This window comes from Zychaea mexicana (assembly GCF_025766255.1).
Source record: "Zychaea mexicana strain RSA 1403 chromosome Unknown BDB00scaffold_42, whole genome shotgun sequence".
NCBI lineage: Eukaryota > Fungi > Mucoromycota > Mucoromycetes > Mucorales > Lichtheimiaceae > Zychaea > Zychaea mexicana.
This window is the reverse complement of record NW_026516705.1, coordinates 61,760-85,036: the sequence shown is the minus strand read 5'-3', so window position 1 is coordinate 85,036 and position 23,277 is coordinate 61,760. Positions and strand designations below refer to the sequence as shown.

The 23,277-nt window shown below is 43.3% G+C and overlaps 6 protein-coding genes across 6 annotated transcripts; 1 reads left to right on the top strand and 5 right to left on the bottom strand.

Moving 5' to 3' along the window:
- Positions 1-153: 153 nt before the first annotated feature.
- On the bottom strand, positions 154-2,344 carry BDB00DRAFT_412264 (uncharacterized protein). The gene is made up of 3 exons (XM_053117290.1): positions 1,740-2,344; positions 608-1,657; positions 154-508 (listed from the first exon to the last, which is right to left on the bottom strand). Exons 1-3 carry the CDS (start codon positions 2,181-2,183, stop codon positions 368-370), a joined length of 1,635 nt encoding a protein of 544 aa, XP_052979147.1. The 5' UTR covers positions 2,184-2,344; the 3' UTR covers positions 154-367.
- A 6,048-nt stretch (positions 2,345-8,392) lies between these two features.
- BDB00DRAFT_764677 (transcription regulator HTH, apses-type DNA-binding domain-containing protein) lies at positions 8,393-9,286 on the bottom strand (the record flags this gene model as incomplete). Its single annotated transcript, XM_053119470.1, has 3 exons — positions 8,393-8,744; positions 8,847-8,979; positions 9,109-9,286. The coding sequence occupies 3 exons, from the start codon at positions 9,284-9,286 to the stop codon at positions 8,393-8,395; spliced, it is 663 nt and encodes a 220-aa protein (XP_052979146.1).
- A 2,830-nt stretch (positions 9,287-12,116) lies between these two features.
- On the bottom strand, positions 12,117-14,271 carry BDB00DRAFT_764618 (Arb2 domain-containing protein; the record flags this gene model as incomplete). Its single annotated transcript, XM_053119466.1, has 11 exons — positions 12,117-12,298; positions 12,380-12,464; positions 12,551-12,651; positions 12,776-12,855; positions 12,983-13,034; positions 13,141-13,183; positions 13,296-13,397; positions 13,479-13,524; positions 13,608-13,667; positions 13,781-13,898; positions 14,163-14,271. The coding sequence occupies 11 exons, from the start codon at positions 14,269-14,271 to the stop codon at positions 12,117-12,119; spliced, it is 978 nt and encodes a 325-aa protein (XP_052979145.1).
- Positions 14,272-16,288: 2,017 nt separating this feature from the next.
- On the top strand, positions 16,289-18,847 carry BDB00DRAFT_872925 (dynein light intermediate chain-domain-containing protein; the record flags this gene model as incomplete). The annotated part of the gene is made up of 8 exons (XM_053127019.1): positions 16,289-16,478; positions 16,584-16,805; positions 16,886-17,149; positions 17,258-17,490; positions 17,582-17,675; positions 17,799-18,349; positions 18,445-18,474; positions 18,551-18,847. 8 exons carry the CDS (start codon positions 16,289-16,291, stop codon positions 18,845-18,847), a joined length of 1,881 nt encoding a protein of 626 aa, XP_052979144.1.
- An 843-nt stretch (positions 18,848-19,690) lies between these two features.
- BDB00DRAFT_825961 (uncharacterized protein) lies at positions 19,691-19,912 on the bottom strand (the record flags this gene model as incomplete). Its single annotated transcript, XM_053123689.1, has 1 exon — positions 19,691-19,912. The coding sequence occupies one exon, from the start codon at positions 19,910-19,912 to the stop codon at positions 19,691-19,693; it is 222 nt and encodes a 73-aa protein (XP_052979143.1).
- On the bottom strand, positions 19,913-21,964 carry BDB00DRAFT_825957 (uncharacterized protein). The gene is made up of 8 exons (XM_053123688.1): positions 21,722-21,964; positions 21,517-21,615; positions 21,352-21,448; positions 21,177-21,272; positions 21,069-21,110; positions 20,946-21,006; positions 20,688-20,859; positions 19,913-20,531 (listed from the first exon to the last, which is right to left on the bottom strand). Exons 1-8 carry the CDS (start codon positions 21,922-21,924, stop codon positions 20,264-20,266), a joined length of 1,038 nt encoding a protein of 345 aa, XP_052979142.1. The 5' UTR covers positions 21,925-21,964; the 3' UTR covers positions 19,913-20,263.
- Between the last annotated feature and the right edge of the window lie 1,313 nt (positions 21,965-23,277).

The window sequence follows — 23,277 nt, the reverse complement described above, 5'->3', positions numbered from 1 at the left end:
GATGTTCTTCTTGTAACAATAATGCTATTATTATTTTTAAAAACTAAGGGGTGTGGGCCGTAGAGAAAGAGAGATCGAGAATTTTATATGTACATTGGCATGAAATCGAATTCAAGAAAGTATAAGGATTGGTGGGGAGATGTTTTAGAGGAGGAGCGTGTGGGGAGCGCTTTGGGTTTTGTCAATGAAGAGACGGGCGAATATGTTGCGATAATTGTGTCTGTAAAGCAAACGACAAGATGACACCGCGTGGTATGCGCATAGCACGGGAAAGAGAAAAAGAGAGAAAGGGATTGGATGAAGGGGAAGGAGAATGTGTGTAGCTTTGAGTAAGTGGATCGAAAAGGGCACGTTGGGAAGCCAATAATCAATCACTGTTTCGTCTCCTTTTGTAGGTCTCTTCTTCTTCTTCCTCTTCCTCCTTAATGCAGTATTTTATATTCCTTTTGGGCTGCTGCTGCTGCTCGTCTGCGCTTGAAGCAGTGATAAGTGACCGCAATACTTTATTCTACAAGAGACCACGGCATAGAATGTTATTTTCAGGGAGTTTCTGGGTGCGGTGGGGGGACGAGTACGAGGAGGATTCCAAGAAGTAGCACAAACTCACCTCGACCTGCAAATCATGCAACTGCGACTTTAATGTATTCAACTCTTCCGCTGTGGATCGCCAATATGCAAGCTCCTGTCGCAAATCATTATTCTCCAGCCGAAGTCGATCCCTAGGCTCCATACCACCATGACTACTACTGGTACTACTGCTAATAGTATTATTATTATTATTGTTGCTGTTGTTGTTGTTACTGCTTGAATACCGCTTTGGTAATGGTAGTATTCGGTCGCGTCCGGCTTGAGATGCCCAGTCATAATAAGGGGGAGGCGTTGCTGCTGCTACTTTTGAACTAGGAGGAATTGTTGGTTGTTGTTTGTGTTGTTGAGAAGAAGGTCCGTATGCACTGCTGGCAGTTTTCTCGTGGCCCGCGATCTCGGAATGGAGTTTTTGAATGGGCACGAGGTTCGTGCTTTCCGAAACTGGTAGTCGAGAGAGTGCGCTCGGTGAAGGAAGTAAAGTGTCACGAATCCTATTAGCCGAACTAGCAGCAGCAGTAGTGGAAGAAGAAGATGTAGCAGGCTGTGGTGGTGGTGGTGGTGATGCTACTGGCGTAGTCATGGAAGCGGCAGCGTTATTAGCAGTAGTAGTTGTTGCGGTTGTATAGGTATTATTGTTACTAGTGGTTGTGGAAATAATCGTATTAATTGAAGGTGGATAAGGATAAACTTCGTTAGCGAGAGGTTGTGAAGCTGGATGGGCGATATGAAGCTGCGGTATGATCGGTCGTTGGCTGTTCATGGTGACGGACGACGATGATGATGACGATGAGGACGAGGACAAAGAGGACAAAGAAGAGGAGACAGGTGGCGACGGCGAGGAAGAGGTTGTGGATGTGGGTGTGATGGACGCAATGGACCTTCGGCCTTGAACACGATGCACACTGCTGCAAGCGGTGCCACCTTCGGCGCGGCAATGCCGGTTTAACGCATCGAGACGCGCAAAGGAACGGTGGCAAATGTTGCAGCTGTAGGGTCGTTCGCCAGTGTGTAACTTGCGATGTCGCTTCAAATCATGGTGTCGTCTGAAAAAATTCTTGCAGATATCGCACTATAATAAGCAAAACAGGTAAATACACACATACACACTCTTCTGGGGCCTCCACACCATCACTTTCCGAATAATTACTTGCCTGAAAAGGCCGCTCAGAAGAATGCGTGGTCAAGTGGGATTTGAGGTTGTGCGGTCTACTGAACGTTTGACTGCACTGCGTGCATGCATAGGGCTTTTCAACAGATGTTATTGTTGCTGTTGCTGTCCTGTCAGTGCGTTGTTCGTCTGCCACTGGCGTGGGCTTGGAGGCTGCATGGGCGGAGGACGGCAGGGGCGAAGGGAGCGGCGATGCGGATAAATCGGACGGACGCGATGACGAGAGGACGGGGAAGCTTGTTGCTGGGGTGACGGGCGTGGGCAGATAGTCTTCATGATGATGGTGCTTTTGGTGATGGCTCTGGGTTTGTTTGTCATTTAACAGGGCAGAAATGGAAGCGTCATGCCGGGGTGCGGGTGGTCGCTGGTGTGGCTGATTATTTTGTCGCGCAGAAGTTTCCTCAGGCGATATCACCCCTGATGCCATGCTTAAAAAAATTATCGGTGCGTTCTTTGTACTATAGCTAGTGGTGGTGGTGATGATTGTGTAGAGCGTCTCTTGCTGTGCTGTACTGAGAGAACGTGTATGCGTATGTACACGAGCGAGGTGGACGCAAAAGGAGAGCAAATAAGAGAAAAAAGAAAAGGAAAAAAAAAAGAAGAGTTGTGCTTCGAGACGACAGCTGAGCTTTTATAAATGAGAATGGAAAAAGAGAGACAGAGAGGCAAACCGCGTGTGAGTGGGTGGTGTCCCTGGGGGATGACGAATGATGAGTGAAAAGAGTTGTATGGGGCGTATGGCAAGGGAGGATGCGAGGAAGAAAGGGAGAAAAGAGAAAGAAAGAGGGAAGAGGAGGATGTAGAATCAGAGAGCAAAGCCCACAACAACAGGAAGAAACTGGGGAAAAAAAGAAAGGCAGAAGAGAGAGAAAAGGAGTAAGCTTACACCACACACGCCCACGCACACACACACACACACGCAAGCAAGCAAGCAAAAAGGGTGTTAACGAGCCACTCACGGCTTGGCATTCAACTTTCCTCTCTTTCACTCGTGTCGCACAATGGCTCGTGTCACGCACCAAAAAAACTAAATAAAGGGCATCTGTGTGGCGCCTGAGAAAACTCCATTTTTAGAAACCCGGCCCTGATTAACTCTGTTTAGCAAGCCTGCTTTTGCTGGCTGCGCCCTTTTAGGCTTGGTCGAACACATTTCATTATTATTGTTATCACCTCTTTTATTATTAAACACCACACCTTGCCAGCTGTATTCTATGTATAGACGTTGATCATAATTTGCAGAATCTGGCATCATCGCAAATAAACAAATAAAGGAGGCAGAAACGCGCGAGTTGCCATACTGTTAGTTGTGAGTGGCTGCTGTTCCATGTAGGTGTTATTTCTTTTTTTTGGTCGCCTAGCAACAAAATGCAAATTGCCATGGTTACCGTTGTTATGGGGTCAAGTATAAGCTACTACGCAAAAAAAAATGATTCTCATTGTTACTGATGTAAGCATACACAAATCATGCACGAGCAAGAGAGAAGCAATAATTTTATATTACCAGCAGAGCACTGTATCACATTGGCGGCATCTATTTCTGTTTTTTGTGCCATATTTATAAATATACCAACCATATCATTTTATGACAGCTCAGCATATTTTATTAGATGCTTTTAGTCACATACATTTAACCAGCAAATGTGAGTATTACTACTGTTACTGCTACTGCTGCTTCTGATCCTTGTAAACCTGAAAGAAACAAATAGAATAATATCTCATAACAAGGTACGAAAAGGGAGGTTGGAAAAGGGCTTAGTCACCAAATGCGCGCATATTATACAGTACGTCCCTGAGTATATGTATACTAAGTTGCAGTACTCGGTCCTTCAACCATTACATTACACCTACTATTATGTACTATTACTGCACGTTTTCCATCAACAATTATACGATGTAGATGTAGTCAACAACAAACAATCTCCTTTTCCTCCCTGCTGCTGCCGTTTCATAAACCGATCCTGCACCAACACTCAAAAATCGAATCGCGCCGTCAAATCGTGAACAGCGGGGAAACAATACACTCTTCTCCTTACCCCTGCAGCAGCGAATCGACTCATTGTTTTTTCTTTTAATTTTTTCGTAAGCTCTGGACAAAGAGCGGAAACGAAAAAGAAATAGCTTGATCGTCTTTAGGTAAAGCGATCGATAGTTCTAGTCTCCTTTATACACAATAAGAAACTGACTGTCACACACGTCGTTCGGGAGATAAATACACGGCGTCATTGTTGCGCACTTTAAATCACAGGCGTAGCACTTTTTATGCATTTCGTTCGGATATTATTATTGACATTGTGACAAAATCCCGTATGTGCGTCATGTATGCGGATCAAGTAAAGATTCGTATCGTAGAAGCCAGCCTTTTATAGTATATACAAAATTCCTTCTTGCAGACGATAGTCCATGTATTACAAGCACACACTTGAGACAAGTAAAAACGGTTTATGCGCCACGAGATAGAAGTAAAATAAGCAATTCTTTTCCTTCGATAGCTTATTCTTGATTCAGGAGATGTAGTAAGTAATGTACACGTGTTAAAGTATTGTAGCCACTCATAATAGCTTTCCTAGATCCACTGCGGGGTCAGCAGCAGGAGCAGAAGCAGTTCTTCCCTGGGATATGTTTCTTTATTGTCAATTTCAAAGATGTATGTAATGGTACAGATGCTAAATATGATATGCAAGGCGATCGAGAGCCGATGAAGATCGAGAATAAAAAGGGAGGAACACGTTCTCGTGTATACCTATCTACTTCACTGTACATATTATGACAAGTGTAAGTTGCCTTTCCTATCTGGCCGTGATAGTCCCCTGTCAAAGGCGTGTTACGATAGTCATGACACCTCCTTTTATGTTCAAGACAGCAAGTGAATTTCACATAACACTCTCCATTGTCACTTTATTTAGTCTTCATCTGATCATTAAGTACATGTATGTGGTACCTATAATATATGAGTATATACTCTTTAAATGATGAAGCCAGCAAACGTGCTGAATGCAAGGTATCATCACTAGAATGATCTCATAAAAATAGTATCTTCCCAACCTATCTTTTTGAACATCGTTTTCCTAGAAACAGTATTAATTCCTTACAATACTTATGCTAGTAGTTTTATTTAAATATACGCAGTATTTCTTTTTCTTTGAAGAATAAGTAACCTCCATTTAATCGATGCTGCGACAAGCAGCGCACAGTTTTATACGTTCCTTGTAAGCATGAACGGTTGATGAAAAGGGTCCGCGTAAATAGCCACATTTACTCTTGTTGATATTTTAAATTGCAGCTTAATGGATCATCGAATATACGATTATCTGAAATCGTCCTTCCTTGTGATATATATTCCGTTCCATCCAACAACCATGGCGTGTATAGTATAGCACAATACATATGCTAGGCAATCTGCTCAGCCACAGTTTCAAGCAAAAAAACACCAATTATAACCCCGTTAGACACATTAGTACATGCACGTTAAAAAAAAAAGCAACAAGTATGCTCACGTTACAAGTCTAAGCGTTGCTGCTCTCTGCTGCTGATGTCCCGTTGTTGTTGACAATGTGGCGATCATTTGATGATATAAATAATGCACGACTGGACTTGTTTTTTTTTTCTTTTGCTTTGCCCCGCAGTAGCATGCACCAGCCAATCTATACATTATGCACCGCCCCCACGCTTTGTCAGTAAGTACCACATACGATAATAAACTGATATCGAATGGCTATACAGCGAAGTATTTCATTTTCGTAACAGAGCTTGTTCTTGGTCACCCACTAATCATTATTAGTACCTCTGCCAAAGACAGACATCTTCTATACACATTAGACAATACATCAAGCACAAATAGTAATTGCTGCTAACATTAATAATGTAGGGAGATTTTTCACCTTAATCACCAAAATGGTATTACGTAGTAATGTACAGAAAAAATGTTTTGCTTATATAGGTAGTACTAATTGACTTTGACATGTTTGTGACCACGCAACAAGTAAGCATGACTCGTAGAGGGCTATCACCATATTTGTCAAATACGTATCTACTGGTGTATGTATTATCCGAAAAAGTAAATTTATGTGAAGTAACATGGAGGTAAGAAAAAATATGCAAGCGGATGAGACACGCGGCGTACAGTATCATGCTTTTAATGGAAACTTCCGGGCTTTGTTGTTGTTACTGTATGTGGTATTAGCGGCTTCGTGGTTTACCAAAGAGAGCAATCATCTCTGGCAAACAATCCAATCTCCATGTACTACTGCATTATAAACACAAAAACATTAGCCCACATTGTATTAAGCTTATTTGTCCGTATATACTATGCAGTAGGAAGAAATAGAGTATGGTTTTGTTTGGCACAGCAATCTAACTTCAATAACGAGATTTATGCTAGTATCTTTTTTTGAAGACAGTATCGCTCTATTTCAGCCTATACCATCCCAGATCACAGATTACTGTTTGTGTATCCATCCGAGGACACAAATTGTCGTTTTGCTGCCGTTTGTGGCCTTTCGGACACCTAAAAAGACCTCCCAAGACTCTGTAAAGTCTCAAAAAGGCCAGTATGTCATGCCGCTTTTCAAGTTCTAGGTCAAAACTGTTGGATGTCCTGCTACATAACATCGAAGAGTTGATCTGAGCTTCAATGTTGTTGTGATGCTAAGAACAACAACAGCATCGTGTGTCAATGCATGTATGATTTAGTGTACTTATGCATGCAGTGTTGTTTGGTGGTTGAGTTGCGTTGTTTGGATGCAAATCTCAGTCATTCGACGAGTGAATCGCGCGTGCATCCACATGCTTTTTATGATCATGGCCATCCCCTCCTGCTTCAACAACAACAACAACAACCCGTTACTGGTAAGATACGCTGCAGATACATACAGAAAAAATATCATGTGAGATAGCATATGTAATCTATGTATCCCCCGTCATGCTTGCATTTTAACCCGTTTCGGTCGACTTCTCAGCCGTCGTCGCTTTATAAAATACGATAATCAGGGAGCAACATGGTCCAACATAAATGCGCATTATCTTTTGAGCATATACAATATGCAAGTTTCTCCTTTCAAAAAAGAAGCTGCAAGGATTACACTCATATAGGTGCTTACTGCCAGTGTCATTACTATTATAACTGACACTGAAAAAAATAGAATTTACCGGCATCGTCGCCGATGCTGCTGCTCTCCACCCTCGGCCTAAAGGTATATACCCATCCATATTTTTCCGTCTTGTTCTACCTCTCCACGTCACCTTCCTGTGAATAGTTTAAAATTCCAATTTTGCTGACTATAGAGTCCAAATAGTAGCAATAATGTACGATTTCAGTCAGAATACAACACCGTATACGGTAAAGATCCTAAGGTACGGATGGTCGCCTATTGGGAGGCACGATAACATGGATAAGCACACGACACATTAGACTTGACAAAAAAATCTAAACTTGCAAATCGTTCTTGTTATTATTCATGCAACTGGTTTTTTTCAAATGCAAATGCAAGAGACAGATCATGGAAAAAAGAGAAATAAGAGAGGGTTATGCGGGTCGGGCGCGGGGAATGTGAGATATGTATAAACGTTATGTGAAAAGGTGAGTGTGTAAACAGAAAGAAGAGCCGACAGGTTAATACTAAGAGTTCAAAGACTATGTTTGTGTATGTGTTTATTATATGCGTGGGAAGCCGTTTTTTTTATCGTTCGTCGTCCGAAAGAAAGAAGACTAGAACCAGCTTTGATATTTCGTCGTCATTGTCGTCGTCGTCGTCGTCGAATGGAGGTACATACATGATGAAATATTTCGAAAGAGAGAGAAAAAATTTCATTTTGTTTTGAGGGACTGGTGGGGTTAAGGACAACTATGCAGTTATGTCTATAAAAGGATCGATTGGGAAAATAAGAATTAGATCAGAGATTCTCTTTGAAAAAGCAGTGGTTTGATATGTGGGCGCGTCTTTCTTTTAGATATCCCAACTGTGCCGTATAGCAGACCCATTGAATCCAGAGAAGGCAGAGTAGAGGCAAAGGGGGAAGAAAATGTTCAAGTCTTCACGCGTGTAGAATCAAACAAAAGTATACCTGATGATTTATCTGGGATGCCGCGTTCAGCACATTGGGGGATTCGCCTGTCATCTTTAGTTCCTTTGGCAGCTGAGGATTCATCAGGAAAGAATCGATAGAGTGAAGGTGCTGAGGACGATGTTGGAGCTGGCGAGCGCGAATAATCGTATTGATGATGATAATAGTAATTTAGACCATTGTAGCTGCCGTTGTTAGTGTTGTGCGAGGAAGGTGTAGCAGTAGCAGTGGAGTTGGGTTCTGGCAATGTCGGCGATGAGGATGACTGCTGATCAGTATCGCCCAATGATGAAGGATCTATCATGTGTTTTTTACATGGAGCGAGTGCGTGCGTGTGTGTGTGAGTATAAACAATGAATCTTTCTGAGTTATTATGTAAATAAAACATACACATACCTGCAGAAGCGGATAGTTGATGTGGCGGTGAAAGACGGGATGTCACTATTAAAAATCATGTCTTATTAGTATGTACAAAGAAAGAAAAGGAGAGTTTGGAGAGATAGAGAGACAGAGGGAAAAAGGAGGAGTGAAGCGATGTGCATTGCAAGGTATTTTTTCTTCTTCCTTATGATCGGTCTACAACATGTAGTGTGTTGAATACATACCTTGATCCAATGCACTCATGGACGGAAGTGAGCTCCGTTTGGTATTGTCATTGAATGAAGAGGATCGAATACCACTAGAGAGGCTATCCGGACTGTTGTCAAGTAATGAGGATGCTCGGCGCGACGATGCTACGGATGCTGGCGGCGATGAGACACCTGCAGCGATGGCGGCGGCAGCAGCGGCGGCAGCGGCAGCAGAAGCAGGATGACCCGGAGGGCTCGTTGCATAGACATACTTTTTAGGATCGTCCTCAAACAACGGATAGAGCAAGTCGCAAATTCGGAACTTGGTCGCCAGATATTTCGCACGTCGTAACGTAATCCTAAAGACGACAACGGCAATGATTAAGGATTTAACAGAAAGTTCTTACGGTGTCGCAGCATTGTTGCATCTGCCAACGTATAGGCTATGCTAATTCACGTACCAGACACCTTTGAGATGCATGGCGCCAACCTTGATGACAACGCGATCTTTTTCGTTCTTGAGGATACCGTCTCGTTTGCCGCGGGACATTCCGACGACGTTGAGCAGTTTGGTGCCATTGATCATTTCCTTATCTTTTTTTTTTTGGATAAGAAACAGAGTATGCAGGTGTTTGCTTTAGTCCCACATGCAAAAGATAATAAAAGAGGGTACATGCATTGACAGAAATTGATTCTGCTGTTGTTCATGTTATCTGTCTTTACCTGCACGTCGCGCCACACAAATGCCTTTGGCATCTACTTGGTAGCAAACGGTGCCTTCATCTTCCCAAACGGTTGTCGTCAGTTTGGGTCGTGCAAGCGAAGCGGGCGGGCCGAAGCCGGGTGGGGAAATGGGATGGTGGTGATGATGGTGATGATGATGTCTTGCTTGGTTGCTCATGTCCAGGTCACCTCCCGTTCTTGCTCCGATAAAACCACCCCCTGCAGACGGGTGTGGGCGCGCAGGTGGGCTAGAGATGCTCCAGGGATATCCCGTAGGTGCTGTTGTTGTTGTTGGAGGAGGAGGAGGAGGACGTACTTGCCATCCGTTTGTTGTCGCTGATGTCGGTGGTGGTGGCGATGCTGTTGGCGAGTGTGCAGTAGAAGCAGCGGAAGAAGATGCATAGTAGTTGTTGGGGTCGGAATTGGGATGGACGGCCGTTGATCGATGGTCTGGAAAGATCGGGCTGGGAGCTTCGTAGTTTGCGGATGAGGATGAGGATGTCGGTGAATGATACGCGTAGTAGCCGCCGCCGCTGTTGTTGTTGTTGTTGTTATTGTTGCCATTGGTACCAGGATGGTGGCTGCTGCTGCTGCTGCTGCTGTTTGTTCCACGGTAGGCGCTGTACGGATCACGGTAGCCGACATAGGGTTGCACTTGCGGCTCTACGGGGTTGTCTGAGTAGGCTGAGGGAGGTTGTGCCTGTGGCGGCGGCGGCGGAGGCAAGTGTGGTGGACCATTGGGTGGGTACCCGAAGCTCTGGTATACTCCTTCAAGCATTGTTGTTGCTGTTGTTGTTGTTTTAATGTTGGTGGGAAAAAAGTACGATTTTCAATGCGTTAAAAAAAGAAAAGTGAAAAGCAAAGGAGAAGGAAAAGGGCTGTCTCTGCGAGTTTATATAAAAATAGCAAATGCAGTCCGTTTGCAGTACTGATCAGGGACTACTACACGAAGGTTATGCAATGCGCAGCATGGTCAGTCTTTTCTCTGTCATTTACTCATCGTTGCTGCTGCTGCTGCTGGTCGATTTCTGGTACTACTACTACTACTACTACTACACCTGTTACCTTGGAGCGTATATACGACAAAGAACTTGCGGATTTGTTGTCAAGGCAACTGGCTTTCCGATTCAAAGAAAAAAGGGGAGCAATGATGATCACCGGAGCGACAAAGGAAGTCTCCAAGGTTCTTAAGGTGCAAAGAATGCGAAGAAAAGAAAAGAGAAGAGAAGAGAGAGACGAAAAGGAAAAAAAGAGTGAGTGCCCTGTTTTTAATAAACAGCTGCCAAGTTTGTGTGTGTTTACTGATTGGGCGCAAGACAGGCTAGACAAAACCCATCCACTTTGTTTGTTGTGGTGCGTGTCTTTCTTGTTGCCTACATGTGCGACTCGTCCTTGCCACTCTTTCCCTGTGCATTTGGCTTGCACACCCAAGATCACGATTGCCCGCCCTCGAGTGCAGCGCTGCACAGTGAAAACCGACGACGACGACGACGACGACGACAACTTGGACCGCATCTCCGGAAGATGCCGAGAAAGGCTATCTCATCAGATGGTTTTCGGTGTTTTTCTCACTGCCATTTAGTACTAGTGCTACCACTGCTGTTACTACTACTACTACTACTACTACTACTACGACTAAGCTCTGCTGTTCTGGATGATCAGCAAACCATAATGATAACAACAACTCCTGTTCTCCCAATATTGCTGGAGAGTGAGAGAAACCGCTAACCAAACGATTTTTCGTCCACAGATCTTTTGTATGCAAATACGGGAGGGCTTTCAAATGGTTATTATTCGCACATGACTTTTTGTTGTTCATCTAACTTTTTTTTTTTTTGGAGATGATTCCTGTTGCTCCCGCACGGCGCCTCCTAGCTACTAATTACGCATGTGCACTTTGATCCGATGATAGCATATACATGATTTCATGTATATTGCCGAGTAGTTGGTTGTTCAAAGAAGAAGACAAAAAGATTGTTGTTACAGTACTCCTACACTAAGTAGCACTCCTTGCGGAACTGTAATCCACTATAAAGAAAGGGCTACATATGGCTGATAGCAATGCCATGCGAAGCAATGCACACAGCAAAAAAAAAAGAAAAGAAAAAAAAGTGGTCATACTTGCATTGTACATGCATGTGTACTGTAAGGTTGGCTGTAGTAATAATGTACATTAGACTAAAAGAGTATAGACCGGGTCATTATAGCATACATGCATAACATGCACCCGTCTATCGTTATAGCTGCGTATATAATTGTGATTCTACCGGATGATGCACAGCTTGCCTTACATCTACTGCTGCTGCTGTTACAATGCAGTGCTATCAACCATGGCTCTGCTAGACTATGATTATATCGCAAGCTCCTCCCTCGATAAATCAAGCCAGGCAAGCCCATATCATTGTGATTTCTGATGATGAGCTGCTACAGCCAAGCCCCGATCTATATCTCTTTTGCTCGAAATCATCAAGTGATTTTCGATGAGCATAAGATTATCTTTTTTGGGGGAAGGGGGGGAATGATCGAGTTGATTGATCCCAATGACATGAACGCCAGCAAACCTTTTTTCTTGTTCTTGTCCTACCATTTCTCGTCGATGATGGCTTGTGTACCCCTGCTTGCGTAGCACAATTTCCCATGGACACCGTTTTTGATGTGTGCATGTACATCCTAACAAACAGTTTGTACGTCCACTCGGTTGTCTGTGACAGTTGGAAAAGTAAAAAGAGACACCATGGCACCCATCACAAGGATGTCATTGCCCTCACCACCGATTCATCATCTTCCAAAGCACAAGTACATACATGCATGCATGCATGCGGGAGTCATCCACTTTGCAGCAACAGTATGTTGTTTGCCTTTGACAATGTTGTTGTTGCCACAACAAACGTAGTTACTCAGCCAGTATTGTGTGTGATGCAGGTTGCTTTTCTGTTATTTCATTAGAGGCACCATCAACAAAAACAAACAAAGCTACAAACGACAGCAAACTGGATGTCTTGTTTTCTTTAGCTAATGTTGATTATCTTAACGTGCTCCTCCAGCTCGGCCTCTTCAACTTCCAATTGCTCATCTTCGCGGATAATCTCATCGTCCACTTCCTCAGGTATATAGTCGCCCATCTTCGTATCAATGAAACGCAGCATGTCTTGTATGCAATGTGTCACTGTAAACTCGGCCAGCTCATCACCTGATCCATTAAAGACAAAACGATTAGGAGGCGGGATAGCAATAAGAAAAGGAAATTCATAGATAAATGTTCTGTTCTTACCAGAAGAGATGCAGTCGCATCCAAGCCGGGTGTCCTTGACCGGTTCTCCACGAGCATTGGTCGATGCACACCAATTCAGTACATGCTAAATTCAGTTGCATGCGTGCTTAATATGAGGAGTGGAAAGTGTCCTGTGCGCGACTATCAGCTTATTCTACTGCGTCGACTTACATTGCGTATCCAGATGCGCTCGCGATCGCTTGAAACCAGGTCGCTTGAATGGGTACTGTCCGCCATTGCCACAGCTTGCACTCGTTCTTTGAAAAAGTCGACTATACACAAATAAATGTTACTTTACATCCATGTTCCTCTATTTTTTTTTTCTTCACTGTCGCTAAAACTTGCTGCCGAAGCTTATGATGATATTAACAAGGTTGTCTATCTGGAGTAACTTACAGTTTTGGTTCAGTAGCTCAGTCAAGCAGAAGCCACCCCAACCGAGGGTCATTGCGACGATTCTCTTGGCCTTTGCTTTGCTGTATCAAGAGATGCGTACATGTACAATGTGAGTCCGATGTGCTGCTGCTGCTGCTGCTGCAGGGTGCCCACGCTATTGTCTGTTTCTTGAAAGAGAAAAAAAAATGCAATCAAATGCCGTGTTACCTGATAAAATGGTCAAATACGTATCTGCAATGCTGTTCCGGTCCATCGTTTTCTGCAAAAATAAGGTAGAAACATGGACTCGTATTTAGAATTCTAGAAGACTCTCTTTTCTCATCCCCAGGAGAGAGAAGAATGCATGTTGTGTCGATGGCTTTTACCTGGCAACATGAGGAAATTCATATGGGTCAGGGGCGGCATTTCCTAAAAGAATTGACAACATATAACAAATTGACGATCATTCTTTCTCGCTTTCTATTTCTGGCATATGCATCTTGGGAAAATAAATGTGTAGGAGATTGATGGGGCTACTTACGTTGGCTTTGCCATCGTACCAGAAGATGCCATTTGGATTCAGAATCATGGTTTCATATCCTCGCTCCTTGGCCAACTTTGCTACTTCAATCATCGAACCTGACTAAATACAGAGAAAGAATAAATCCACGTGAATCAAAACGCCCGACCAAAGAACAACAAAAAAGCCTCGCCTTTTGCTTACGTTGATGTTATCATCACACATGGCTCGTCGAGTCCATTGACCGATACTGTTGTTGGTTCCCGCCAAATGCATGTAAGCTTCAAGTAATACTGCTGAAGATCGTGCATAAATGGAAGGGGCGAGTCTTACCGTGTGTTGTTGCCTGGAATCAGTACGAGGAGTCTGTCGGGTGCCGTCAAGGCATTTGGACTAGTGATAAACCATGCAACTCCCCATCAGTCACACTTGAGTTCAGTAACACACCCCTCCATGTAACCAACACACCCATGCGTGCACACATTCTCGTCTATATAGAAACATACGTCATGAAAATGTGGGTATGAGGATCCTCTGAAGGATCAGCATCGACAGGGATCGTGACCTTATTGAAGCCAATTGGTTCAGCTTGCAGACGTTCTTCCACCAGGTCGCCCACAAGGTCTATAAAGATCCAGAAAAAAAAGCATCCGGGGTTATTGATGCTTGGGATATAGGATGCCACTGCACCCTGTTTATTGACTACTTTTACCTATAAAGGCCTTGTATCGTAGCTCATTGTAGTTTCGATCCTTTGGAATGTAGTCAAACTGGTAATGTTCACCTTTTATTAGAACATTTGTCAGTTTTTTTTTTTTTGAATGTTTTTTTCTGAATTATAAAAGAAGCTTTGTATCGGGTTGCATCGAGTGGACAGTAAATGCTCACCAGTCTCTTTGTCTCGAATCTCGCCATTGTCCTTGAGAACGTAGCCGAAACCATCAAGGGTCTTTGGGAATTCTGGCTTAACCTTTTTCACGAGTCGACGTCTGTACATTATCTTGCAGTAAAGAGGGAAATGAAAAGAAAAAAAGCAACGCGTTACGTGGTGGACGGTTTTTTGGAGACACAATGAATTTATTGGCACTCAAACGATGTTTGGGGGAAGAAGGGGAGCGCGCAATAAACAGGTCCAGGAAAAACCATGGAAGCAACAAGCGCACCATTTCTAAAGATGATATGATGGATGCTGCAAAAAGGCAGGTGAAAATGTAAAACTTGCTTGTGTTGGGTTGGTAGGATCGAAAGGGGGAAGAGGTGATTTGGTAGGGGAGAATAACTGGGTAACAGCAGCGATGATCATGGCCGTACTCGAGAGAGAATCACGACTAAAGGTAGTGTACCCGACACGCACCGCAGGGCAATCCGGGTTGACACATTGGAGAGCGCCATGGACCTTCACTGTCTTGATTTTACCGTTTTTTGTAGCCTTGGTTGCCGTTGCCATCACCAGTGGACAAAAGCAGAAGAGACAGGTTTGACTAGTTCGATATTCATCCTGCGACAACAAATTCTATGTTCATTGCGCATCTTGCGGCCGCCGCGCCGAGGTCGCCCACGTAGATGGGAGCGTACGCCTGTGCCGGCAAGGCCAACACACATGACAGGACGCAGGTTCTTGGGTGGGATTCCTAGCTTTTTGGAAGTTATGCTTCTGACGTATTGGCGTTCCTTTGTCGCAAGTTGCGTATAAAGACGACTTGTAGCAATTTCGCGGTGACGGTGTTCATTGAGGGCAGCGTTGGAATAATAAAACTTGCGTAGAACGTCGACATGCTGTAGCCTGACTTTTTGCCTTTTGAAGGATTCCACTGGATCGCAGATGCCAACGAAGCAGTTTTGTTGTAAGTCGTGGAGAGCATTCCGCACTTCTTAATTCTCAGGCTGTGTATCAAAGTTGTTCATAAACATTAAAGCAAGATAAGCTAAGTATGTAAACTGTCACGTATGCGTACAACAATTTTACATAAACATACCTTCTTCAGCCGGTTCTCCTGCCTCACCATGAATTTTGTTGTTTCCGTCGCTTCACGGATCTGTTCGTGTGTGATTGTAAATGGCTTGGGTAGTTTTAGGTCCTTGACTGTAAGCGTTTCAAGATCAATATATTGCTGCTGCTGTTGTTGTAGCTGCTGGTCCTGTTGCTGGTCCTGATGCTCTTGCTGCGGTGAAGCTTTCATCTCACGGTCCAACAGAATCCGCATCTGCTGAATATTCTGTCGTGACATCCGTATACGTCCTTTGTGGCTCATTGTGATGGATCCGTTTTCAACATGGTTCAAGTTCCAGCTGCAATGTATTGCTTCCTTTTTTGATATATGCGGTGGCGGGCTTTGATGAGATGTTGTAGCATCACTATGCAAACACTGCCGCTTTGCTGGTGGTTGTTGCTCTTCCAATGTAGATCTTTCCCGCTTGGCGTCACTCTGTTTTTGTATGATTCTTTAGCGACTGTCTCCATCATCCTTTCAGCTATTAATAATATGCTCAGTCCTGGTGGAAATGGAGGAGACAGAGTGTCATACAAAAGAAAACAACGAATCTCAATCTCTGGATGTCTCAAGTAGGAAAGCAGAAATGACACTGCTGTCAAAGCTTTCCAAAGACTTTGAGTGATAGTAGATAAGCTTGGAGGCGTCTTGAAGAAGGCATTATCCGCTGCGATCATCAAATTTAGAATCGTTCATATCAAAATAAAATATAGGATGTTACTCGTTCATCAATAGAAGAGTGCGCTTAGACTCGTTCTTTGATCCTTTGAGATACCGTTTCTTTAAATGTCAGAGTTACTCCTTGCGCGCGACTTTTTCCATCTACTATCTGAATGCACAACATATCGCGTCAAATGTTTCTACTGTGTTAATGAGGCTCCTAGACGTATCAACTCCGACCGGACCTGTGAATGTGGGATGGATGGGATGGTTTCGCATATTTAGAGTGTGCCCGGTTACTTTCTATTTCTCTTTTGGAACTAGGAAAAAAAACAGAGTGTTTGTTTGCGCACCCCCACTATAATGACGGTTTCCTTAGCAAACGGAATGTCTTTGTCGCCAGCAGCCGTACCTACAGCAAGTCAATCCACCAATTCCGTCACAGGCACCGCTGTTCAGACCAATGGTCCTGAAAAGGATGAAATATGGTCTGGCATTCTGAAGGGCGTGGCATCCTCAAAGATGGTTCCAACCAAAAATGTTCTTATCTTGGGTAACTATTCTTGTTATGATTAACTACAAAGTGAGAATGGGAGAAAGCTAAAAAAAGGTGAGAGGTATTAGACAAAACAATAATGGGTGAATAATCTATATATAGGTGATTCAAGTTGCGGAAAATCAACACTTATTCACTACCTAAAGCATGATCCGGGACCGGATGCTCCCAAAGTCGACGGTGATGATGTCGCTACAGGAACATCGTTTGGTGTAAATCCATCCAATTATGCTCATGTGCCTGTCGATAATCTCGATGAAGACGTGACCAATACGCTTGCTTTGGGCTATACGTTCACTGATATACAGGACGAGGAAAATGAAGGTACCTGCAAAGGAGTGCATATGTATATAAGGCGCCTATAGGTATGAATCCACTTACCTATACATCCATATATGAAATAGCTATTGCTCGACTTGGCATGTATCAGCTTGGTCTCTCTGCTCCAGAGTATCTTCCATTATTGAAGTTTGCCCTCAGTTCCGAAACGCTTGCGGATGCACTTGTGATCATTGCGATCGACTGGACCCGACCCTGGAAGTTTTTAGAATCATTTCAACGTTGGATTGATGTCTTGCAGCACGTGATTGATGAAATCTGTAAAGAAGGCTGTGCAGGCGAATCATGGAGTAAAGGAAAAGCCGTTGTTGATGAATTACGAGAAAAAGGTATGATATGTTAGAAATCCACAGTGGATAGGCTGGAAGAAATAAGAGAAGCGTCAGCAAGCTTTTTGCTTTTCGTACTGATGCTGGCCGATATTTTGACATGTGCAGTGGAGCATTATCTGCAAACATACTCGGAACCTTCTTCCAACATGGTTAACGGCTACACGATGGCAGCATCCAATTCCACGAGCTCAGTTCCATCCACACCTACGAACTTTGTATCAACAGTATCGACACCTTTAGTTACCACCACAACAGCAGCAGATCAGGTTACCTTGCCATTAACTCAAGGCTGCTTATCAACCAACTTGGGCGTTCCTATAGTGATTGTCTGCTGCAAGGTAAAGTAAAAGTAGAGATCGAGTTTGAGACTGAGGAAAACCCTATCTAAAGCGTTACACGAACTCATATCGGTTACATGTGTGTGTACAGAGTGATGCGCTCAACATGCTGGAACAATCCCAAGACTATAAAGAAGAACAGTTTGATTTTATACAACAAACGCTGCGATGTGTCTGCATGAAATGTAAGTCGTCGCTTCACAGGGGACCACACTATTCAAAAAGTGAAAGAGCATATTCGAAATAGTGTTTATATATGTACATGTACGCTAATATGCGCAATGATATTCCAAACAAAAAACTCTTAGATGGCGCTGCCCTGTTCTATACATCCACATTGCACCCTTATACCTTCCATAATCTACGCCAATATATTCTCCATCGCCTACTCACCACAGCGACCAAAGCATTCCCATTCACTATCAAGGCTCAAGTTGTTGAACGAGATTCAGTTATGGTCCCTTCTGGATGGGACTCGTGGGGCAAGATCCGAGTACTGCGAGAAGGATTTGACTGTGAAGGAGTCCATCAAGGATGGGATGCCGACATTGAAGCTATTATGGACCGACAAGATCCAGGAGCACATGGTGCAAGAGGAGTATATGAAGAAGCGATACCAGATCCAGAGGCTGAGGAGCAGCCTTTGAATATTTCCCCACCTGTCACTTGTGAGGACGAGCAAGTGTTCTTTGAACGTCATTATGAAACGTTACGGCCACTTCGACGACCCGATGGTGCCAATAAAGCACGTAATGGAGCAACAGGCTCACGGCCAAGCGTCATTGGTCCCATTGATATGTCGCAAGCAACCATTGATTTAGTTGAAGAGGATGACAGTAGCAGAGCAACACGACAAAAGGTTTGATTTCATTGATCTCTACAAAAGATTCATGGCGCATAGGATGCATGATTCATTAATGCATAAATGTTATTTTTCTCTTCTATACGAAAAAGGAACCTGCAACTGAGCGACAGGGTACACGGGTAAGTCATTTTCTGATCTGATCTTTTCTTTTCATCAATCTAACGTACTCTATTTTTTTCTGAATGTATATTTTAGCCATTGCCACCGCACGTCGATACAATGCAAACACCCATGGATTCTGTAGGTACAGGTGCAGCGGCCGGTTTCCCTGCAGGAACCGACGGCGCTTCAAATCAAGTCATTGCCAACTTTTTCCAATCGTTGCTCTTACGGAAAGCATCCTCTGGCGGGGGATCGCCTACTGCCACATCTCCTGGTGCATCTTTACCAGCAACTACTGCAGAAGACAGCACAGTGCGACGATCGGCTATTAGTAGGAAAGAAGTCCATCGAGAATTGGATCGAATGCGCCAATATGTAAACAAGCCTTGAATTACCCAAACTTTTTTAAAAAAATGCTCTTGTTTGTTTCTACTATATTTTTTTCTTATATAAACAACCACTCCCTTCTTCCCAATCGCCCTGTTTTCTCTCTTTCTCTATTATTACACTATGCTTATATACACTATGAGAAAACAACGGGGATCCCGGGCTTTTTTATTTCTTGTATCCTATGAATAACATAGTGGAGTCACTTACTATGCAAAACAAGACCAGTTTTGCTTTCATTGAACACATATATCGTCCTTTAGTCGTAGCTTGCTGTAATGTTTACAGGGCAGTGTAACTGGGAGACGGTCTTCCCTCTTGCGATTGATCGATTGTGTCCATGACTCTTCTCTTTCTGCTCGTTGCTTTGTGTCAGTATTTCATATACAATCTAAAAGAGACAAACAAGGTATATCGACATGGACATACATGTATGAAGGTGACAAATAGAGATTCGAAAGATACAAACAGACTTGTATGTACAGTATGATATATCTCACCACACAGTAACTGTTTGGGATCACTACGGTTCTACACGCCTACAGCCCTTATCTTCAGCAATAAACGAGTAAAGTATATATGTGATGCCATAGTGCAACCATGCTATGTACGCGGGGATGAGTTACCAGTGTATTCGATTATTGCTTCGCACAAACAAGATAATAAGATTCGCGAGATGTATAATTGTAGAAAACAAAACAGAAGCCAAGAAAGGCGAGAAGAAAGATAGCGTATGTGATATATTGAATGTGGGGATAACAAGAGTATATTAACAACAAAAATTAGGTTTGGAGATGGTAAAAGGTATTTAGATATGATGATTTTTGAAGGGGAAAAGAATCCAGTTTAGTCATCATCTGCTGGTGGCCCGAAGCTGTTTAAGAATTGCCTTGCTGGCTGAGCAGCGTTAATGTTGAAGTTGACTGGACCTGCCGGAGAACCACCTTTTTTCTCGCCTTCGGGGCTTCCTCGCTTCACCAGTAGTTGCTCATTGTTGGGAAATGCTTGTGTCACGGCAGCGGCAAGACAGAGTGTGGCGATAGCAGTGACGACGGTGAAGAATTGCATGTTTGAAATCGTGTCGTCATAATAAGCGGCAGTGTTATGATATTTATATGTTTTATTTACAACCTTTTTTTCTACAGGGAGAAAGAGAGAGAGATTTCGTTTACTACTACTCCTATTTAGAACTTGCATTCGTTTTGATTATACATTAGAGAGAAGCATTATAGCTTCCTCTATAAATGCTGCGCGCCCAGTCTAGGAGAAGACGGAGAGGAAGCATGAAGAAGGGAGGCGGTGAGGATGGGGGGGACGGCGAAGACGGGAAGGAAAAAAAGGCCATGAAGTCCATCGTTGAATCACACTGACCCCCTTCATTCTCCTGCTCCTCGTCGTGATGGAACTAAAGGAAGACCGCTATGTCAATTGGACAAAGGCTTGCTCTTGCGTTCGATCAATAATGACGAGCTTGTACGCGTTCAATTTATAGATTGCTTGGGATCCTGCGCTGTTGTTCAAGTCAAATCCGTTAGCATAGTCCGTAGCCTTTTGCTTTAGGTCATTCAGTAGTATTCGATGACTTGGCTCGGCTTCTAAAAGTTGGATAACCTTGGCCATAACCTTGGCCATGCCTGTTGTATCGGTATTTGCCATGATATTTCGTAAAAGTTCTCGCCGAACCATGCTGCATGCAGTAATTATAGTTGTTGTTGTTGTTTTACTATAAGTACGAGTTCTTTGTCTGCAATTTTCCCTCTCTCTCTCCCCCTCAACGTATCACTATCCTTCCTGTGCATTTGTGCTTTATTTAATCTTCCCCCCCCCCAACCCACTCCTTTACCTGAGTTTATCTGTAGTGCTAGCAGATGGATCTTTTAAAATTTCCTGAAGGGACAATTGTAGGTTGGACGATGAGTCATTTGTAACCTGCACAGGTGAAGGAGGCACCGGGGTCGATATCGCAGGTTGTTCTTGCCTTGGTACTTTCAGTTCTTGATAGCGACGTAGTTCCTCTAGTATGATTTTTTGTGTTCATTCCCCGAATATGCATCACCAATCCTATCGTTTTTCGCTCCTTCTCACTATGTGCTTCAGGTACCTGATGCTTGCTCGAGTTCTTCTTTCCTTCGAGCGATACTGGATTCCAGTTCCTTCAGCTCCTGTAGATACAATGTCTGTGTGAGTTTTGTTTCACACTTTGATAGAGTATAAAACAACTTACATTCTCCAGTTGAGCTTGTCGCTCTGCTTCTTGAGCGGATTTCTTTTTAAATAAACGTTAAGTTTTCTTTTCACACTCTTATTAGCTGTTATTCCGATTTATATTTACCTGATCTGGTACAGGATCAATCTCCATTGGATCATGTTGTTTATCGCTTTTTCTTTTCGCTGCAAGCTTTCTGAGCCTTTCCATCTCAATTTTGTTCTAATTTTCGACAAGCATTTTAATATTCCATAGGGATAGAGGGGAGGATAGGCAAAGAGTGGTAATAAACAGGAAATACCTCATTGAAAGTCGTGGTCAAATAGTCCAGGTCAGTCTGATGAGTATCCTGCTCTTGTCGAAGTCGTTCAATTATATCTTCAATATCCGCTATATTGCTATGCAAAGACATATGTGAGCGATTATGTCTGGTCTGTATGAATTTTTGGAAAAGAGAGAACATTACCACACTTTATTCAAGTTGGAGGCAGCTGCCAGCAGTTGTTCCAAGTCTCGAGGTCCACCAGATCCCGCTAAGTTTGCACGATCTAAAGCAGTACGATGTCTGGACGAAACAGTATTGTTGAATTACAAAAGAGCCCAAATGTATGAGCCATGTATACGTTTGAAAGAACAACATATTTAAACTGAAGAGAGTATTGCACAAGTACCTTCCAAGTACAGCATCGTCTCCACTCATGTTCCAAAGTTGACGTTCGTGTGCTTCAGCATTTCTGATGCGTGTTTGTCTCTTATTGTGTTTAGTATTGGTGGCGTCAAGCAGCAAATCGTTAATCGTCTTTGCTGGTGGCGAAAGCTGAACGGATGGAACAGTTTTGGATTGCAAATATTCAATGGCTGATTCGAGAGACATGATAAGTAGTTACAAAATGTATGAGAGTCGTGTAACCGCGTCCCGGTTCTCGTTTCAAATCTTGCTTTTGACAAGTCATTTTCAAACTCCAAAAATCACGTTCACAACGCTCAGAGGCATGTACTTATTTTTATGACAGGCTGCAAATCATTACTCTTGGTTGTTGAAATAAAACGTGAAAATATATTATAAAAGCTATCTGTTGGATAGTAAAAAAAGAAAGAAAGACGCATTACAAAAGTACAAAAAGAGGACGATGTGTTGCGAGCGAATAACCGCTCCCCCCTCCTTCTGTAGAATGTATCGTGATCACCGACGTTTCCTACTCGTAGGTATGCACAACATCAAGGTCGTAGGTTACAATATATATGTTTCTGGGCTTTTTGGTGGTGGTGGTGCTGTTGTTGTTGTGGGTTATTACTTGGATACGTTGTCGTCGTTCTGACCCCGTCGCCGCAGTGAAACTCCAAGTTTTCCAACAATCGGCGCTGCTGAACCACCAGGACCGGGGTTATTACTTCCTGGCACTAAAGCGGTGAGATCCATCTGGGGTGGAATACCTCCTTTAATAAGTTGGGCTGGCGGCCGTGGTTCGTCCTCACCCGGAACAGGGATTGCTTGGGTGCTTGTACAGTAGAGTAGAGCTGTTGCTGCCACGGTGACAATGATCGACGAGAGGCGCATGGTGATATGATGGCTACGGTTGAAGTTGAAAGAAATGTAACCCAGAGGGAAGGGAGAGGGGGAAGAGAGAAAGAAAGATCAGAATTGCCCAACATCTCCTTCCTTACTCTTTTATCGTGTCAACTCAGTAGTGCTGATAAAGTATGTATACGACTTATGCATCTCTCTCCCACTCCTCCTTTCATCACCACTCCCTTCTTTATTCTTGTCTTCTGTCGTTTCTATTCTAGCTCCTACGTCTCTTTACTAGCTACCCGTCCGCTGACACGACCTGTAAAGCAAAGTGATTTATCGTTATTCTTTTCAAAAACAAGTCTCCCTTCTCTTCTATTTGGACATATCTGATGATTAAAGTCTATATGCAATTGCTAGGCTTGGATATAATCTGAGCGAATATGCGTCTTCCAATATCAAGTTGGTTTAGGCTTCTTGCAGTTGAACCTGTGTACTGTGATATCGTTGTTGTTGATGACACAGCGTAAAAAAGAACTGGCACCGTATTCTACGTACGAGCATATGGTTTTGCTTTTGGTTTTGACCCGATGCTAAGAGCTGCTACTATATTGAGGATCGCTCAAATTTTAAATGCTTGTATATAACGTAAGTAGAGATTACTAGATAGTGAATGATTTATTTTCTTTTACAAAGAAGAAAGAAATAGAAAAAGCG

Excerpts from the sequence above, each read along its gene's own strand:
- BDB00DRAFT_825957 (XM_053123688.1), bottom strand. The coding sequence starts at position 21,924 with ATGTCTCTCGAATCAGCCATTGAATATTTGCAATCCAAAACTGTTCCA. Across the intron at positions 21,007-21,068 it reads GACAAGCTCAACTGGAGAAT|GAGCTGAAGGAACTGGAATC; the intron begins GTAAGTTGTTTT and ends TTGTATCTACAG. Across the intron at positions 20,860-20,945 it reads AGAACTCGAGCAAGCATCAG|AGGAACTACGTCGCTATCAA; the intron begins GTACCTGAAGCA and ends AAATCATACTAG.
- BDB00DRAFT_412264 (XM_053117290.1), bottom strand. The coding sequence starts at position 2,183 with ATGGCATCAGGGGTGATATCGCCTGAGGAAACTTCTGCGCGACAAAAT. Across the intron at positions 1,658-1,739 it reads CTTCTGAGCGGCCTTTTCAG|TGCGATATCTGCAAGAATTT; the intron begins GCAAGTAATTAT and ends TGCTTATTATAG. Across the intron at positions 509-607 it reads TGCATGATTTGCAGGTCGAG|AATAAAGTATTGCGGTCACT; the intron begins GTGAGTTTGTGC and ends GGTCTCTTGTAG.